The sequence below is a fragment of the Rutidosis leptorrhynchoides genome, chromosome 2 (genome assembly GCF_046630445.1).
Source record: "Rutidosis leptorrhynchoides isolate AG116_Rl617_1_P2 chromosome 2, CSIRO_AGI_Rlap_v1, whole genome shotgun sequence".
Taxonomy (NCBI): Eukaryota; Viridiplantae; Streptophyta; class Magnoliopsida; order Asterales; family Asteraceae; genus Rutidosis; species Rutidosis leptorrhynchoides.
In genome coordinates, this window is record NC_092334.1 from 677,003,430 (window position 1) to 677,023,348 (window position 19,919).

The following is a 19,919-nucleotide window of genomic DNA, read 5'->3' on the forward strand; positions in this document are numbered from 1 at the left end:
AAAGAATTTTATTACAGTCTTTATGAAAATATATATGTGTATATTTTCTTCAGATGTAACATAGATTTAACGAGTTAATATTAAATTAAACTCATTTGATTTACGGTTGAAACTAGAATTGAATAATCCCTAAAACTTTAGAAATTACATAACCTTTACGGAGTATTTCTTCAATGTAATTGAAATTATGAATCAATACTTCGTTATTTGTTGATGCATGATGTTGGTGTTTCGTGGAATTCTTGTGAACTTCGCAAGGTACGAATGATGTTGTCTGAAAAGTTTTGAGTACATCAATGATGAAAGTGTAAAATCAAACACATATTTGAATAATACACTTGATTTATTATGAAATGGAATTCATTGAATTGAAACAGAGATTGTAGTTAACGATGGTTAAGTTATTAACGAAGGATGTACATCATAGCATATTGGTAACATGAATTATCCGAGTATCTACTCTTTAAAATTCACGCGTAATAGCTTAATACGAAAAGATTTATTGTGGTTTCAAAACTTATATATATATATATATATATATATATATATATATATATATATATATATATATATATATATATATATATATATATATATATATATATATATATATAAGATATACATACATATAAATATATATATATATATATATATATATATATATATATATATATATATATATATATATATATAAGATATATATATAAATCCTTCAGTGGAAATGAGTTAATACTTTATAACTCGTTGATATGACATACTTGTTGTTGATTTGTGATGATATCTGTAGTGATTATAAAGTTGACAGAGCTTGTGATGTTGTAGATGCTGTTGGTGCTGGTGATGCTATCAGTACTGCTAGTACTGGTGATGTTGACGGTATTACTGCTGGTAGAATGAGTCTAGCTTGTAAATCGTGCACCATTCCGGTCAGGGTTTCTACTCTACTGTCTCTGTTCACTCATCTGATTTGTAATCAGAATCAAAATAATCTCTAAGATTTTGGAGATTACATAATCGCCGCAAAATATTTCTTCAATGAAGTTATGAATCAATACTTCATCGTTTGTCGTTGTTGGCATTCCTTGGTATCTACAGAGCGTATGACATTGGTGTTCATGGAACAGATTGTAAAGTTGAGGTTTACGACGCGGTTGTGGTTGGTGGTGGTAATGGTACTGTTGGTGCTGATGATGGTGGTACTGTTGATGACGGTGGTTCTGCTGATGGTGATGGTGTTGATGTTGGTGGTGCTTGTGGTGCTTGCAAGTTGTGCATCATATTCTCTAAAGCCACCACTCTAGCACGAAGCTCATTAACTTCTTCTATTACACCGGAATGATCGGTGGTTCGGACGAGCGGGTGAATAAGATCTAGAATTTGAAATAGTATATAATCGTGACGAGATACTCTAGAAATGAGAGAGAAAATGGTATTACGAACAGGTTCGCTGGTAAGTATTTCAGGTTCACCGCCAAGAGGGCAATGTGGTAGGTGGAAGGGATCGCCTTCTTCTTGTCTCCAGTGATTAAGTAGGCTACGAACCCATACCCAATTCATCCAAAATAGATGATGGCTTATTGGTTGATCTATTCCGATCACACTGCTTTCGGAGCTCGAGTGAAAATCCATATCGGAATCCGAGGGACTTGAACTAGTGGCGAGTTCCATTTCGTACAATTGAATAAAGGATTTTTCGATATAAAATGATTTCCGGCTATCGAATGGTATTCTAGTTACTTAGAGTATATATATATATATATATATATATATATAGAACAAAAGATTTCGTAGATTACGGAGAAATTTACGGAATATATCAGGCAAAGTTTACAGTAATAGATACATTAAGATATGAGTTAGCAGATACGCTAAGATATGAATTTTGTCTATACACTATTTATGCAATCAATGCAGTAAGATGTGTCTAAACTAAGAATAATAAGCATGTAATTTTTCGACAAAAATGATAAGCAAAACTTTTGACATGCAGACACGGTCGAAGTCCAGACTCACTAATGCATCTTAATAACTATCCGTTAGACACACTAATGCAAGACCTGGTTCGCTAAGACCATCGCTCTGATACCAACTTTAACAACCCGTTCATATTGATTATAAACGAATTACAACAGTTGATTTCATTGCGAGGTATTGACCTCTAAATGATACATTTTACGAACATTGCATTCATTTGTTTTAAAAGACAAAACTTTCATTTCATCGAAAGTTGACAGGTATGCATACCATTTCATAATATATTCAAACTATAAATGTCTTAATAGTAATCTTGTTGAACTCAACGACTCGAATGCAACGTCTTTTGAAATATGCCATGAATGACTCCAAGTAATATCTCTAAATGAGCAAATGCACAGCGGAAGATTTCTTTAATACAATATTGTATTTCGTAGTAATTATGCATATGATGGCATTGAACAAGTGCAAGGTTGGTCTCGGATTCACGAACCTATTTTAATTAATTATATATATATATATATATATATATATATATATATATATATATATATATATATATATATGTTGGTCAATAACTGTCCAATAATTAAGGTCGAGTCATATATATATATATATATATGTTGGTCAATAACTGTCCAATAATTAAGGTCGAGTCATAGTGTATCACAATCCTAATGCTCGAGATCGATATGCAAAAGTCACCAAAAGTCAGTTTAACCCAAAATGACTTTCAAAAAAAAAAAAAAACTATACATGTTTATTATATAACTTAAATATAGTCGTTTATATATATATATATGAATATATTTATAAGATTTTATTATAGTAAATAATACAAACCATTTATTAATAAATAAAAAGCTATATTAAAGTTTATATATGATAAAAATATACTTTTATATATCTCAAGTAATAAGATTTATATAGTTTACTATTAATGTAATTATATTACGTATGGTAAAAATATCTTTGTATTACATTTTTATTTGATAAAATAATATTGATAATAATAATAATAAGTAAAGTTGTATTATTTTATAATAATAATATTAATTATTTTTAATAATAATAATAATAAAATAATAATAATAACAATATTTATATTTACTAATGATAATAATAATCTTGATAATAAATAATAATCTTTTGTAATAATACAAATGTTATAATAATAATAATAATATTTCTGATAAAAATATTATATTCATGTTAACGATAATAATAATGTTTTATATGAAAATAATAATGTTAATTATTAATAATAATAATATTAAAATGATAATAATAATGACATTTTATAATAACAATGATATTTCTATTAAAATGATAATTTTGATAAAAATGATAGTTTTTATATTAACGATACATTGATAATAATGATAATAATAATTTTCAATAATATATTTTATCTTAATAATATTTGCTATATATATAATTATTATAATAAGAATAGTAATAATAATATTTTATAAAACTAATTCTATCAAAAATGATAATTTTTAATAATAACTTTAATATGATAATGATAATAAAAATGGTATTTTTATTAAAATTGATAATTTTAACAAACATGATAATTTTAATATTAATGATACTTTTAATAAAAATAACGATAAAAATAATAATAGTTTTTATAAAAAATGTTATCTTTTAATAATAACTATAGTAATAATAATAACAATAACAATTTTAATGATAATACTTATATTGATAACGATAACGGTAATAATAATAATAATCAGATAATAATAATGACGATAATAACGACAAAGTAATAATAATAATCATTTTTAATAATAATACTAAGATTAATGATAATTCAGTTGACTATATCTTTAAATCCGTTCATCAAAATCACACGACTTCTAAATGAAAAGTTAATAATTTTTCGACAGCTTTCCAACGACATGCATATCATATACCTTATATCAGTATTATATGTATTAAATTCATGATTCAACATACACTATATAACGAAGAAATTAAATATACAAGCATACATAATCAAATATACTCGAGCACTAGTCAGGGATACACTATTAATATATAAAAGTTAAGTTATGAGTGCTCACGTATCAATATTGAGATTCAATATTGCAGGAAAGTACGTAGACGCAACGAAGATGATAAACACTAGGTTGACCTCACGAGCTATATCCCCGAACCATACCCATAACCTCCTTAGCTATAACCCATAATTTCCTCAGCTCTATCCCGCTCGAAAAACCCATTTTTAAATTACTCGAACCGCACTCCGTCGTAGTATTTTATGTATAAATAATAATAAAACTAATACTACTAATACTAATATTAATAAGATTAATAATATTATTAATCTTAATAATATAAATAATATATAATATAAATATAAATAACAGAGGGAGTGATTATGTATGTGTGTGTTTGTGTCGAACATAACGAACGAGCTTTATAGATGGTTGCTGAAACTTGACCCCATGCGATGGCATGGGCTCACAGGCTTCTTGCCATGCCATCGCATGGCCTAGCTGGCTCGTACTCAAATTCATTTAAAACGTGGGCTGCGGAGTTTATATAATATTTTATATATAATATATTTAATTTATATAATTATATATATATAATATAATATTCACGAGCATAGTTAAATTGTAATTTTCATTTCGACGACTCGTACGTTGTCTCTCGACTTATGTTCCGATTTCGGTTTCTCGAACTCATTTTCGTACGTTGAGAAAACTTGTATTAAACGATACGCGACGTGAACCTTTATCAATAATTTGACTTAAATTTCAAATAAACTATATCACTTGAAGTGTAACTTGGGCAATCGAGTGTTATGGTCATTTGCTTCTACAAATCAATATCTCGTTATTTATCAAAGTATATTTAATAATATTATTTTAAATCAAAACGTTTTATGAGTAAGTTAATATTATATTCTATCACTTTGTAAAATTTAAATATGTTTTTATTTAGAAATGTAATTTATCCATTTAAAAATATTTATTTAGTAATATATTATTTAGTCTTTCAAAATATATTTATATTTCAAAGTATAATTTAAAATCGTTTACATTATAGAAAATATTGTACCATATAACGTTTACATTCTAAAACTTAAATAGATATAGTTCATTTGTATACTAGCGTTTACTTTAACTTCTTAACGTACTAATTGACATGTTCAAATATCAATCGAATCAATAAGCGAGTGTTATTATTAATTTAAAATCATATATCTCATAAACACGTTTTAATATACGTTGAAAGTTATTCATATATCTAACAACTAATATTCCAACTCTCGTTATTTAAACAAAGACATTAACAATCTAGTTTTATTATATCGAAAAACGTTTTCGTACATTTGAAACTAAATCAATTGATTATTATGTAATTTAATCTTCCACTAACTTCTGTCTAATTCTCGTTATTTGACACTTTGTTTTCATGTGTAGATTACTTTACCAATTATTCCGGATACCGTTAAAAAGAACAGATTTCTCAAATCAACGTGGACCTTACCCCAAAGACTTGTAATAATATCATATTGTAACGGATAACTCAATCATTTGACATTATCTTCTAATTTCGTCGATAAATATTTTGAAACAAATACGTTCATGTAAAGTATTATACATCTAATACGTTGTTAACGTTTTCAAGTTATAATATATATACATATAGATATATACATATATAATCATATTCTTTTTTATAATGGTTCGTGAATCGTCGGAATTTGTTCGAAGTCAAATGAATGTATGAACACAGTTTAAGATTTTTGAAATTTATTTTAACAAACTTTTCTTATCGTGTCGGAATAATATAAAGGTAAAGTTTAAATTTGGTCGGAAATTTCCGGGTTGTCACGGTACCTACCCGTTAAAGAAATTCCGTCCCCGAAATTTGATCGAGATGGTCATGGCTGACAATAAGTATGTTTTCATGACGCATACGAGCTGAAAAATTAGAGTTTTATCATCAACGGGTAACATGGATAAAATAATTTGTTTATATGGAGCGTACGAGTGAAGTTATCACAAAAGAGTGAAATGAGTAAATGCGATTCGTTTTAACCAGTGACGTAGTCATGGTTGATTTTCGGAAATTAAGGGATTTTAGAGGAAATCTTCGTAATAAGATTTGGTTCTTCGGTAATTAAGGAAATTAGGATCTTCTTTGGTTAAATGCAATAATCTGTTTCAATTTTTCTGTCGAAAAATTTACTATAAATCCACCTCTTTGTTTCCTTATTTCCACAGCTCATACCTTCTATTCTTCCTCCCTCAATTCATACTTTGAAGCATTCGTCAATATGCTCTATCTCGTTCTAATCCTTAATATACTCCTAACTTTCATATCTATAATTCTTCTCTTTCATCTACCACCGGAGGATTTTATTTACTTTTACTATTACCTTGGGGTTATAGTGTTTTTAATTCTTCCGTGTCTTTACGTTGCAATACTTATTGATATACACGGTTTGTAATTTATGTGTTGTTGTCGGACTTTATATCCTTCGTTATTTTTTGAAGTCCCTGCTTCTGTCTTTCTATAATTATTGACATCTACAGTTAATGATCTTTTCTGTTTGCTGCGATTTATACCCCCTTTCTATTTCGGAGCTTCATGCTCTGTTTTCTCTTCTATCCATTAAGCACATCAAGTAATGATCCAGAATTCGTAGGTATGAATTTCGGAATGAACACAAGTAATGTTCTAAAAATTTTGTACAAATAATTTCATATGTTGCCGTGTATGTGATTTCATGAAATATATCACATAGTAAAATAATAGAAGAAGGGTTTATCACCAAAATGCCCAAATAATTTTCACCCCTTGCACCAGAGCCCCAAATAAAAATTGACAAAATGCCCTCGCAAGGCGCAAGGAAGATTGCGTACTGACCGACGCAAGCACGCAAGCTCTCTTGCGTCCTTGCGTCTTTGCGTCCTTGCGTCCTTATCTTATCAGGATAGGATTTTCAGGATAAGATTTCATTAGATTTTCTAGATTTTTATGGATAAAATTTTGATCCTATAAAAAGAATGATCCTGGAACTTGTAATTCATCATTTCATAACAACTCATTCCAAAAGAATTTCAGTGATTATTGGCAGCTTAAGGTACATTTTTAAGCATTTTTACAATAACTTAAGTATTTATGAATTGTGTTAATGAAGATAAATTTGTTGTTCATATATGTTGTGGGGGTTCTTTTGAGTATATTAATAACATTCCCACGTATTTACCCCTAGATTGTTTTAGAATTTGGCTAAAACTACCTGTTGCACCTATAAAACCAATGAATCGGAGAATATTATTAAAAAATGTTCTTAAAAAAATACAAATGCCACCCAATGCACCTGTTTCAATGAGATACATTTATAATAACCATGTTTTTGATATTACGGATGATTATGAAGACTTTCAAAAGTGTTTACAATATGCAATTGTAAATGCTCCGATTGATATTTATGTTGTTGAGAAAGTAAGAATGAATCTACCACAACGAAACCCAGAAACACACAGTTACTTAGTAAATATACTTGCGCAAGGACGCAAACTAAACCTTGCGACATGCAGACGCAAGGATGCAAAAATGTCCTTGCGTGCCAAGACGCCAGGACGCAAGAACACTTTTGCGATACGCAATGACGCAAGGTATGTCTTGCGTCCACAATAGTCACAGAAACACAACATTATTTTTTGCAATAATGTAACATACAAGTTCTTAATTTGCTTAAATGTACCTTTTCAATGGGTTTTCTGTACCCAGGTGTTGTGAATGGGGACCTTAATACACCAGTTGGCCTTCTTTCTCTGATTCCACGTCGAATGTGCATTGGAGAAGGCCTTTCGATTTCATTATCAGACAAAGATCGATTGAAACACGTATCGTCATCCTAAACACAATAAATAACATAAATAACGTAAATATTCAATTCAATTAATACCAAAAATACCAAAAATACAATTAAATATACCTGATATTATTGTTGCGATAAAAGTTTTTCGTGTTGCATAACAAGTTTTTTACAATCAATTAACTCTTTCTCTTGTTTGTCCATCCGCTTTGTCAACAACTCTAACATACGATGTAAATTCTGTACATCGGGAGGGCCCTCTGTATCTAGACCTTCTGTTGAATGCTTGTGGGGTGTCTGCTCACAGACCCATCAACAACTGAATCATCTGTATCAACTAGATCATCCTGAACCTCATCCTCGATCTCATCTTCTGGTACCTTTCCTCCTCTAAAGTACACGTCACTCTGAATCCACTATTGACAACTCTTTTCTGTATCAGTTGGCTGCAGACCACGTAAAGGTCTCTTTTTCTCGGGACACTCATCCTACATAATTATTAATTAATTAATTATCAAATAATAAGAATATTAGCAGAACGGAATACGCAAAGATGCAAATAAAAGCTTGCGGCAACGTACGCAAGGTCGCACAGAAACTCTTGCGTCCAGGGTCAAAAGCAGACGCAAGGCCGCAAACACAACCTTGCGTCTACAAGAAAAACCAAATGCAAAGACGCAAGGCATACCTTGCGCCCATACCAGAACCTGTCTGTAAACGGATAAACTATCCAATAATTTAGGATAGCCTAACATTTTTAAAATGTAACTAACTTGAATATCTAGGAGTTTAAGGTATTCAGAGATTCCATATGACTCGGCAGATGAACGCTTCCAAAAAAGAGCCCTCGATACTCCATTCTTGTCAGTCTTTTTAGCAAACGGTTTAATGGTACGACGGTAAGACTCGAGAATCCAAATCTACAAATAAAAAAATTAATTTATGTTACATCTTAAATATTAACATTAAATAATAAATATTCAACCATTTACCTTGAATGCCCACATAAATCCCGCCAAAGTGTACACCTTTCCACTCTCTAATTGGCTTTCACGAATAACAAACCCTTCACTAACCGCTTCGCAAGTTGGCTCCCAAATACGAGACCACCATGGGTACTGATTAACAAGCGATAACTCTTCGACTAACCATAAAAACTTTTTATTCACAACATGGATCCCTTGTTTACCCATAAAACCTCTCTCTACAATCAAGATAATTGCTAGTCGCACCACATCATCGTCACTAATACGGCTGTGATCAGATTCTAAAAGCATCTTTTCAACATCACTAATCAAAACATTTTGAGAATCTTTAAAACCCTTAAATAAACCTCGTCTAATAGGTGCGGTCTGGACGTCATAATTCTTCGGGATGTAATGTGCCATGTCCGTCCGGCTACTAAACAAAAAACCCGTCACGAGACAAAATTCACGGCGACCAAATCTAATTGAATAATTGTTCTGAAAACGAAACCATAGATCCTCATGCTCATCGGGGTACTTAACATTATCTAGTCTATCCGGCCGCACACTCTTCCGCTGGAGCATGCAATGTACAAGCCCGGGATCATCACCAACGTATTCAAGATCTAACCATGGATCAAAACACGTTTCTTTAAACTTTTTAATTTGATTCTCAGTCATCACCTTCTTAACATCCCCTATAACGCTTAACTTATTCTTCATCGTTAACTTTCCTTCCACAAATCCTAGCATAAGTAGCAATAAAATTAGCAGAAAGTGTAAGGACGCAAGAACGCAAGATAAATCTTGCGTCCATTTAATTGACCAACGCATGGTCGCAAAGACAAGCTTATGTGCAATACGCAAGGACGCAAAGACACCCTTGCGTCTACTAGTGTACCATACGCAAGGACGCAAACTTGACCTTGCGTCTGATCAATTTCGATAATTTTACGAGCTACTAATGTTTGTTTCACTCGAACATATAACCCACAATTGCATATCATTAATCAACGGTTGTACTTCAATAAACACAAACACACCTCAAACAGACATTTCATCGAGCAGTTGGTGTGCACACTTATACAATTCGCATCGAACTCAAAATAAACATATAAAACGCACATAAACAACGAAGTAATCACTAACCTAGTTGCTCGCCATCGTTGCAAGGTTGATTCCTTGATTATTTGGTTGATTACTTCGTGAAAACCCTAATTATTTTGCTAGAAAACCCTAACACTTCGTGATAACCCTTGTAGGCTTGTATAAAAGGTGACGGTGGTGGCAAGAGGGGTTTGGTGGTAGTGGAGGTGATGATGGAGGTGAATCTGATAGTAGCAATCGAAGTGATGAAGAGGGTTTGCGTTTGTGCTTGCGTTTTTGCGGATCGCCTGTGTATGGGTTTTTTTGCGTGTTTGCGAAGTCAGGCGAAAGTGTGGAGTGCCAGGTTTAAAGATGTCATTTAACCGTAATTCTTTAAGAGAATGACGCAAGGACGCAAGGTCGCAAGGACCCTTGCGCCTTGCGAGGGCATTTTGGCAAATTTTTTTGTTTTGGGCTCTAGTGCAAGTGGTGAAAAATTTTTGGGCATTTTAGTGATAAACCTTAGAAGAATGCATACAAAATAGATTCTTCCTCCAAATCCGAAAATCCAATTCAATGAATAAGTGATGTATATGTATCCCAAGCTAGGAGCCCGACCAAAGCCCAGAGCATATGGATATAATATCTTCAAATGTGGGATCCATAACTGAAAGCTAATGTTTTTTTTTTTTTTTTTTTTTTGTTAAAAATAACAATGGATCGGGATATGAATCGAATGATGACATATCTATATTCATATCATTTATTTTTTAAAATTCATATTCATATTCATTTAATTTCATTTTCATCCATTCACATCTATATCCGTGAATTAAGCGGGTTAATGGATATTATCAATATCCACAAGAATTTTTACAAAAATACATATTAAGATACATGTATGCGTTTTGAGTTTCTATATATCAATAATCAATAATATAAAGAAACAAAAACTCAAATAACATTAGATATGTAAAATATATAATAATCTAATAATGTTTACATAATTGTATCTTCAGTGGACATTTAATCTCAGATGGATGGAGTATAATTCAACAATCAACATTAACAATGTCGAACAACCCAACCAATGACTACAACATTGACATTCAATTGAAGCCTTCCACAAATCTATCATCACCGTCAAACTCGCCAACACCAAATTCGGCAAACTCACAATTGTCCGGATTTGGTACTCCATATCATATGTATCTAACTCAAGTCCCTTAAACATTATCAGTGTTGTAGAACTCGAATTTAACGTTGATTAATAGGCAATTAATGAATTGATGAGAGAAGACGACTAATGATTTAACGTCAAACTCGAATTTGCATTGCCTCAACAGGTCTTCTAATGAATTGATGAGAGAAGACGACCAACTAGAGAGATGGAGCGATGATGGTTCGATTCTAACAAGTAGTGTTGAAGACCTTGTATCGAACGTCTGCTCATCCGACGAATGTGTTGAGTGTGCGTGTTCCAAATAGCGTCTTGGCGGTAAATGGTTTTTTAACGTTCTTGGTTAGTTTGTTGAAGTGTTGGGTTGACGTAGATTGGATTTTGTATAGATTATCATTCGAGTGGGAGATTGTTGGATGGTGAAGAATATCAAAACAAGAAACGATTTGCTACTGCTGTGAAACTCGCAATCGTGACTAGGTTTTGATCAGGATTCGCGAATGGGAAAGACTAGCTCGCGACTGGGATTTCTTCTCGACGTACGACTAGTGAACGCGAAAAGGTTGGTTACAAGAAGTCTCGCGAGTCGGGTGCTGGGCGGGCAGAAGTTTCTAGATTTAAGAAACTTGTTCGTTAAGCCATTTCCTAGTTTGTTTTCCTCTATAAAATAACCATATCGTAACCCATACACGTATACCCGAATTTTATGAATAAAATCTCTATAGTTTGGTCCGTGATTTAAAGTAATTAACCTTTGATTACATTTAACCACGTTAAATTATCGTGTTCTTAATTTTCTCAATATTGTCTTCGTTTACTTTTTGTGGATTGAGTGATTTTCTGAAATTACTCATATTATTGGATCATAAAAACCTTACAGTTTGTAGTAGACCATAATTTCTGGAATTAATTTTTGGTCTTCTGAAAATATATTGTGGACACAAAAGGCGATACCATATGGACTGTACCCAAACTACACAAATACATATATATACATATACGTAAAAATATATAGTTATACTATAATTATAATAAATAATTATAATTATAATCTACACTATATATTAAATTGCAAACTTGATGATGTCATCCTTTAAAAATCTAACCCACTCTTAAACTCTTGATGGACACTTGGCATTTTTACAAAATTCCTGCTGATGTCATAAGTAGGAAAAAAGAAAATTATGATTTTAAATATTAAATACAATATTTTGTACATGAAAACCTGAATTAATAGCCTAATTGATAGAAAATAAACTCAAATCTGTCACAAATGTTTCCTTCACCGTCTCAACATAGATCTAAAATTATTGATATTGGCTTGTTTTATTTTTTGCAATTACCTTCCTTTTAAATAAATATGTTTTCACGTTGCCTACAGTGCTTCAAGTTTTGTAATGATGAAATCAAATTCATTCGACTTCTATTACAATGTATAATTTATTGTCACAAATAGCTAAGGAACTAGACCCATTTACTGATTTATAGCAATGCATGTTTTGATTTGATGAAGAACTTAAACCAATTTAAATTCGCTTAAAATTTATATCTTTATTGTTCATAAAGCAGATAACGAATTAGCCCGATTTACTAATTTATGTAAATTATTATTGCATAAACTAAATGTTCTAACCACATTTTTTTTTAAAAATTATTGTATATATTTATTTGATCAACCCCGTGAGTCACGGGTCTTTTACCTAGTAATACACTATACATATACAACAAACATACACAACATCGAACACGATATAACTATAGTAGTAAATATCAATTGTGAGAAGATAACAGTACCTGTTTAGACGTAGATGTATTATTAGAGCGATGAACAGAGACTGTCATTAGTTCACGGAGAAGGTTTGATATTTTCAAATTATGTTTAAATTTACAAATGAATCAAGTTTAGATCATTTGAAGTTACTTGTACCATATTGCTCTCATGTGCCTAGCATATGTTAACACTTTAAAGAATTCTTTTAATCGAAGGTAAACTAGTTAGACGTGCACGCCACACAAAAAAATTTATTTTACACGGAACGTATTTGTTGATCTTGTTGGAGTTGCAGCATTAGAATTGCAAGCATTTTCAACCAGTCTTCTAGCATTTGCTAGAGAAAAAATTACCTAATAACTCGCTCTCTCTTACTTGACTATTATTGGAAATACCGTTTACAATATACTTATACTTCCCCATAATACGAGTAACAAAATAAAAGAATTCGGTATACAAAGATCAATATCATCGATTTACAATGAAGTTACAGATGGTAAAATTCCAATTGAATGACTGATTTCGCTACTTGTATATTGTTATTGTCATCTCCTATATACAACAGCCTCGTATTGATTGCTTGATGTCCCCGGCATCTGTAAAAAAATGAATACTAACAGTGCAAAATGGGGGTAAATTGGTATTTTTGCATTTTAAGGCTTGGATTGACTCTGAACACTTGTTCCCATGGTTTTGTCAGTAAGGTGCCCTAGCATTATCGGTGTGCAGCTCTAAGTTTGTGCAAAAATTGTAAAGTTTCACTATAAGAAGGATCGGTTCGGCTAATAGGTTTGCATGAATTTACATGATCAGTTGACTCCAACACCTGCCAAATGTCAGTGCAAAGTAAGAATCTTTTTTTATACGGGTGTCTAGTTTATACAAATAAAACTGCATATATAATTTCATTGAAAGGTACGGATAGGTATAATAATATACTGTTTATGTAACCGTATTAAACTACTTACAAAAAGTAATGAGCATATAATGTTTATAGGTCAACCTAATCAGTACAGACCATTCTGACCATAATAAAATCGACCAGTTTTTACTTGAAACAATTTCAAAAACTTACCCAACCCACCCATCTTGCCATCTTTAGTCACTACGAACAAAAACTTGCGCATTTGTAATATTTAAGTATTAAAGAATTGAAAACTTACAACAAGTTCACCATATCCAGGATATGCAGATTCAATTGGAACTATTTCCATTCGAAAAGCCCATCCTCCATAGCCTTCAACTATTGGCGTTACTTTAGTCTGCACAACATGTCATTAGACAATTAGACTCCTAATTAAGCAACAATAGACGCATGCATCCACATACTAAAAAAGGTAAAACGAAGATGAAATCGTGATACTACCTCACAAAAACTGAGAACATCGAGAGATCCTTTTTTATGCAGATCATGAAGAAAGTCATTAAGCTCCACTAATCTCGTAGAACCACTTCTCAACTCTCCTATCTGACAAAGAATGAGAATATTTAATACAAGTAGGTTGTTATAATCAGTTTCAAGAATATGTGGGTCAAAATGAACCGGGCTAAAAAAGGACTGAATGTACTATAGAATTTATAGATGATTAAATCAAATATATATCAATAAGTGTTTGACCCATTTGCTTCCATGATAAACAGTCTTCTATATTACCAGTTTAAACTCGTTATAAATAAATACACCAAGTATCAACCAGTTCTTATACAAATGGGTTCATGTTGCCACCTCTAGTGGATAACAAAAATAAAGATGCTAACCGATGGTGCAGGGCGAAACACATAACCCATTCGCCAGGGCATATCTGCAAGTTTGCTACCAAAGTGTGGACAGCTGTAGAATACCTAAAACCAAGGAGTAATAAGTAGTAATATAAATGGATTATTATTACTGATATCTTATATAAAAAAAACTACAATCTTCCTTGTCTAAAACATACCACGCCAACGGTGTTTCTGACAAGATTGCTTTTGTTTTGCGCACTTGCCTGATGAAGCATCTGCTTCACAACCAATCCACCCATGCTGCAAAACATGAAACCCTTAATTTCATGGACAAATCAAATTTTATGAAGACAGAATTTAAGAAATAGTGTACTAGTATCTCCAAACAACATGTGTAAAAAGAAAAAAAGATACCACTTATACAAACCTATGAGTAACAAATACAACTGGCCGATCTCCAATGCCTGCTGCAGTAAGCTTTTCCAACAGCATGGAGCTAACTTCCTGCACAATCCAAATGCCGGATATATAAGCAACCCATTAAAATGCACCAACAACATAAAGTGGCAAAGTGGGCATGTTAGGTAAAAGGTAAAAGAAAGTGTGGGTTAAAACAGGTTAGTTTTAGTACATGTCAATCAGGTTGGGCAGACACAAACACTTCTAGATTTTTATTTACTTGAATAAAATTTAACACACCAATTATAAATCCAAAAGTCACAATGTTAGGCTAATAATCTACTCCTTATATCTTTAAACAAATGGATAGGGTGTCTTATGGCCTGATGATACACTTTCAGTAACCTCCAACCTATTGAACCAGCCTGCTCCACTTTAAGTTAAGCTTTCTGGTTTAACCCATATGACCCATTTAAAATATCATACAGCCCAAATTGTACATTTAATCGTTTATAACTATATAAACCCAAGTTCACCTATACAAACAACCCAAGGAAAAAGTAATATTTATTCAAGAAGCAACAGTAAGAACACAAACCTGGAGAGGCAGGCTTGATCCAGACCACTGGGTAAGATTTGTCTGCAAAAGATATTAGTCAACACTCAACAGTCAGTTTACAATCATGTTGGCTAAAAGAAGTAAGATCCATTATAACCCATGATCACAGACCTTGTACTTAAGACTAAACAAACGAGCTCGAGGGAAATCAGCCGAAAGCCACTCCCCAGGCCAAAACGTTCCTTGTTTTCCCGCCTCTTCATCGATCTTTTCGACAAGCCCAGATTTAGATGACGACTTACATTCAGATAACCGCCAACTCTTAAACGGGCCACCACGCAGACCATGAACAAAAATAACATCAACTGAAGGTTCTCCCGAACGGATCTCTGATTCATCGTTAGAATCAGCGACATTCTCTTCATTGGGATTAATTCGATTTTTCTTTCCAAATGAATCCCAATGAGGCATGTCAGGGTTTATCAGATATATCATGTCAGTATAACGAGCACAATTACGATTATTATTAGTACCATCTGAATGGTCATTGTTTACATCATCTCTTGAATCATGATCATCACAAAAGACATTTAACAATGTTGCTCTAGCATAGCTTCGTGTTTTGAGATCATTGTTTCCTGGGATCTTTCCATTTGCACATTCCTCAAGCCAATTACACCACGCTTGATCATCTCGTATCAACTTCTTAACTCTTGGATGAACAGATAGCACAGTTAACAATCGAGCCGCGTGTCTACGTACATGAGCTGCAGGTGGAATCCGAACACTAGATGGGTTAGATAACTCAACTGCAGTTACAGGTGGGTCCCTGGGTTCCATGTCTTTTGATGCATCATATGCTTGAATGGCGGCTAATTTCTCATAATCGTCTCGTAATAAAAACCGGCGTAGCAATGGGAGTACACCATAATCGACTATTTGGTTTTGAAAAGAAGGATCATCACTGCAGATTTCGGTCATGGCTTTGATCCCCTTTAGAGTTGCTATTGCAGAATCTGCAGCGTTTACTTTTGGTAAATTGTCTTTTTTCATATTTTTGTATGTTCCGATGAAGGGTTCGAGGGAGAGAAAATCAGCTAAGGCAGATAAATCGCCATTGATAGAATCTGTTCCCAGTTGATTTACAGCCAAATTAGACACAGCAATAGCCAACTGGTTGACACTTTGTGTGCCAAATACTACATTCGACTGATCGATTTGAGTCTGCATGAAATAGATATTCTTATCAATTACCCTTGCAGAAGTTGAAACAATACCATATCTATAGCTACCAATGAACTACTAAAGGCGGCAATCTAGCCCATTTTTTTTAGATTTAGCTAAAAAAGAAGCTTAGCTAAAAAGATAATGTGTTAACTGTTTTAACCGAAAGACAAGATTATTATAGGTAGAAAGTCTCCCACAATTTTAATTGCAATCCACCTCCTAATATATTTTATTCGAAACATAAGTTTAAATTTGAGATAACTACAAGTATTCATTGTTTTTCAAAAACTCCATTTATTAAAAAATTGAACATAAAGTATTTCGGGCCAACACAGGAGATAAAATAGAGCTACAAACCTTCACTTTGTCCCTAGGCTGAGCAGTCGTTTTAAGGGCTAACTTTCTTGATTTCAGAATGTCAGAGAGCATAATAGCTAACCACCCTTGAGATATGGGTATGGATGAGGGTCCATAATCTTCACAAATACGAGAAAGTATGGTTATGGCAGATGATCTTATAGCATCAGATGAAGTCTCCTTAAATACCCACGGAAGTAAAACACAAGACCACTTTTGTCCTTCCTCAAGAGACAAACGTATATCCCCTGAACAAAGTGTTTCCAAACCTTTTGCCAATGATTCTTGTACAGACGTATGATCCATTGTTCGTTTAGCAGTTTCCCTCATTAAATGAAGACCTTTTTCCATAACTACCCTTTGAGCCCGTGGGGACCGTTCAATAGATACCAGAAACGCAGATAGAGCGACCCGAGTCAAGGATATATCATTGGTTTTACTCGCTTGAGATATTGTTGTTAAAAGAGTAGAACTCCAATCGGAAACGAAATCATTCATTGGAAGATTTCGATCTTCTAATAATAACCGAGCGATTAAACTCCCGTGCCATTTCACAGATCGTTCAGGAGCAACTAAAGCCGACATAACCGCATGCCCGTCTCGATCAAGTTCTTGTATATGTGATCTATTTACGTCTGATGCCATTGCCCAATTAGCTAAAGCCCATGCAGCAAAAGGTACAGCAACATGTTGAGAATGCAAATCATCCCATAGTCCAGGAATGACAGCTGGCGAGTTACCATTTACTTTGTTAAATTGAAGAACTTTTGGAGTGAACTTAACAGATTCTTCTAACTCCATTGACCTATTAGAAAGACCCACAACAGTTGTACCAGTACCACCAAGAACTTTGATTCCAATGCCCTTTAATCCCGTCCCACCATCATCATCATCTTCTTGACTATCGGGCGGTTCATCCATGTGCATACCACCTTCTTCAACAACCTCAAGAGCAGCTGCGATATCCCGCATTGCAGCTGTACCAGATAGCATGGGCTTGAGCCGTATTTTGTCCACATTGTCACAATTGGAAGTGACGATATCCATTATTGCTGCAACAAGCATACTTCTACCGTTTGAAGGATCTGAATAATTGAATGAACTGTGCCTTGGTTGCTGCTTTCATGAAAATGCTATATCAATATGATAAAAATTTAAATTTTTGGGTAGACTATGACATAAAAAAATAAAGAGCTTAATTAAAACATCAACTGTTAATAAGGTGTCGTTTGTTTTTCAGTCTGCAGATCTTATTATGTCTCATGTCTGCGCGTGGCCGCGTCCGCAGACGTTTTTACTGCAGACTGTATGTTTTTCTGAAGACACAAGATAAAATAATGTCTTATTCTATCTGCAACCTTGCAGACTTAAAAATGTGCTTCTAACTGTTGCAGACATTAAGTTGAGTTATTTTGCAGACATAAAAACAAACAATCTTCAATAACCTTCGGGCCACATCTTCTTTACAGACATGATCCGTAGATCTTTAGACAAAAACATCTTCAAAAACAAAAAAACAAACACCACCTAAATGTAGTCTTTTTGTATGTAAAAAAGTATGTTTATACCTTTTTGGATTGATGAGGTTGAGCAAAGAAAATAAACCTAAGAAGATTCGGAATTGCATTCGGTCTCCCTAAAACAACCTCACATACATTCGGATCCGCAATCAAATACGCCAAAGCCCTAGCCGATTCGGCTTGAGTTCCATAACTACCACCACCACTTAAAGCCACAGACTCCAACAACCAGTCCACCACCACACCACCACCAGCACCAACAATCGCCGCCCTTCGATTCTCATTTGCTGCAACAATATCAGCCAATAACGCAGCAACCCTAACTTCAAACCCTAACCTAACTTCATGATTCGCCGAACTCAATACCGACCTTAACGACTTCCACAACACCGTTGCCGCAATTCCTGTTTGTTTCATTGTATTCATCATTCTCTTAACCGTCTCCTTTGACCGGTCAACTGTAATTTCATTATCGTAATTATATATGACGTATGATGACGCAAGCAGTGCCGTACCGGAAAGTGCAAAAGCGGTTAGAGTGAAACGTGAAGTGCGAGGGAGATTAGAGTGATAATTGTTAGGGTAATTTGGGGATAACTGGTTGAAGTTTTTGAGTTGTTGTGGTGGTGGGGGTGGAAGGGTGTTTTGGGGATAATTGGTTGGATTGTGATCAGGATGATGATTAGTGGAAGAGAAGCGGCGTAAGGATGTAGTAAGTAGATGACGGCGGCGGCGGCTGATGGTGAAGATACGACGGAGCATTACGATCGGAGAAGGAAATAAAAGTGAGATTTGCCGGAAACTGGGAAATGAGATAGCGGCAAATAGACGGTGGTTGTATAGCGGTGCTGGTGGAGTCGGTTTTTAACGGCATATTCTTTTTAAGACATTCCTCCCTCATTCTCATTCTCATTCCAATAGTCCACAGACAAAAAAACAAGCAATTTTAGAAAATTCCACTAACTTTATTTCTCCACCAATCAAATATCTTCTCTCTCCAGATCCACTAATAAAACATCTTCTTTCCTTTCTATTTATGAAAGTGGACTATCAGAATGGGACAGCCCAAAATGAAATACTGCCCTATTAAAATGAGACAGAGGTAATATTTATTTATTGATGAAACAAATAAATAAACATTACTTGATGAAAAAGTAAATTCTCATAATATCAAGTTGATTGAGTTCAAGTCATGGTGGTTATTTTGAATTGGGATAGTTTTTTTTTTTTTTTTTTTGAAAAGCAAGCAAGTATTATTGATAATAAAATAGAAACAATTGTGAGCCTTAACAACCAAAAGGACAC

General features: G+C 33.4%; 1 protein-coding gene across 2 annotated transcripts; it reads right to left on the minus strand.

Annotated features, from left to right (window-relative positions):
• Positions 1-13,255: 13,255 nt before the first annotated feature.
• Positions 13,256-19,499, minus strand: LOC139893957 (uncharacterized). Of its 2 annotated transcripts, XM_071877163.1 has the most exons (10): positions 18,663-19,499; positions 17,095-18,210; positions 15,682-16,734; positions 15,550-15,591; positions 14,980-15,056; positions 14,768-14,852; positions 14,589-14,672; positions 14,197-14,298; positions 13,994-14,092; positions 13,256-13,656 (listed from the first exon to the last, which is right to left on the minus strand). In XM_071877163.1, the coding sequence occupies exons 1-10, from the start codon at positions 19,374-19,376 to the stop codon at positions 13,546-13,548; spliced, it is 3,483 nt and encodes a 1,160-aa protein (XP_071733264.1). In that variant the 5' UTR covers positions 19,377-19,499; the 3' UTR covers positions 13,256-13,545. The 2 variants fall into 2 exon arrangements, 1 of the variants encoding a protein (XP_071733264.1); XR_011774760.1 differs by lacking the exons at positions 13,256-13,656; positions 13,994-14,092 and having other exon boundaries at positions 14,589-14,661.
• Positions 19,500-19,919: the final 420 nt, after the last annotated feature.

Coding starts and splice junctions, on each gene's coding strand:
- LOC139893957 (XM_071877163.1), bottom strand. CDS start 19,376: ATGCTCCGTCGTATCTTCACCATCAGCCGCCGCCGCCGTCATCTACTT. Junction 15,592..15,681: donor TGTTTAGTCTTAAGTACAAG/GTCTGTGATCAT, acceptor TATCTTTTGCAG/ACAAATCTTACCCAGTGGTC. Junction 15,057..15,549: donor GATCAAGCCTGCCTCTCCAG/GTTTGTGTTCTT, acceptor TGGATTGTGCAG/GAAGTTAGCTCCATGCTGTT.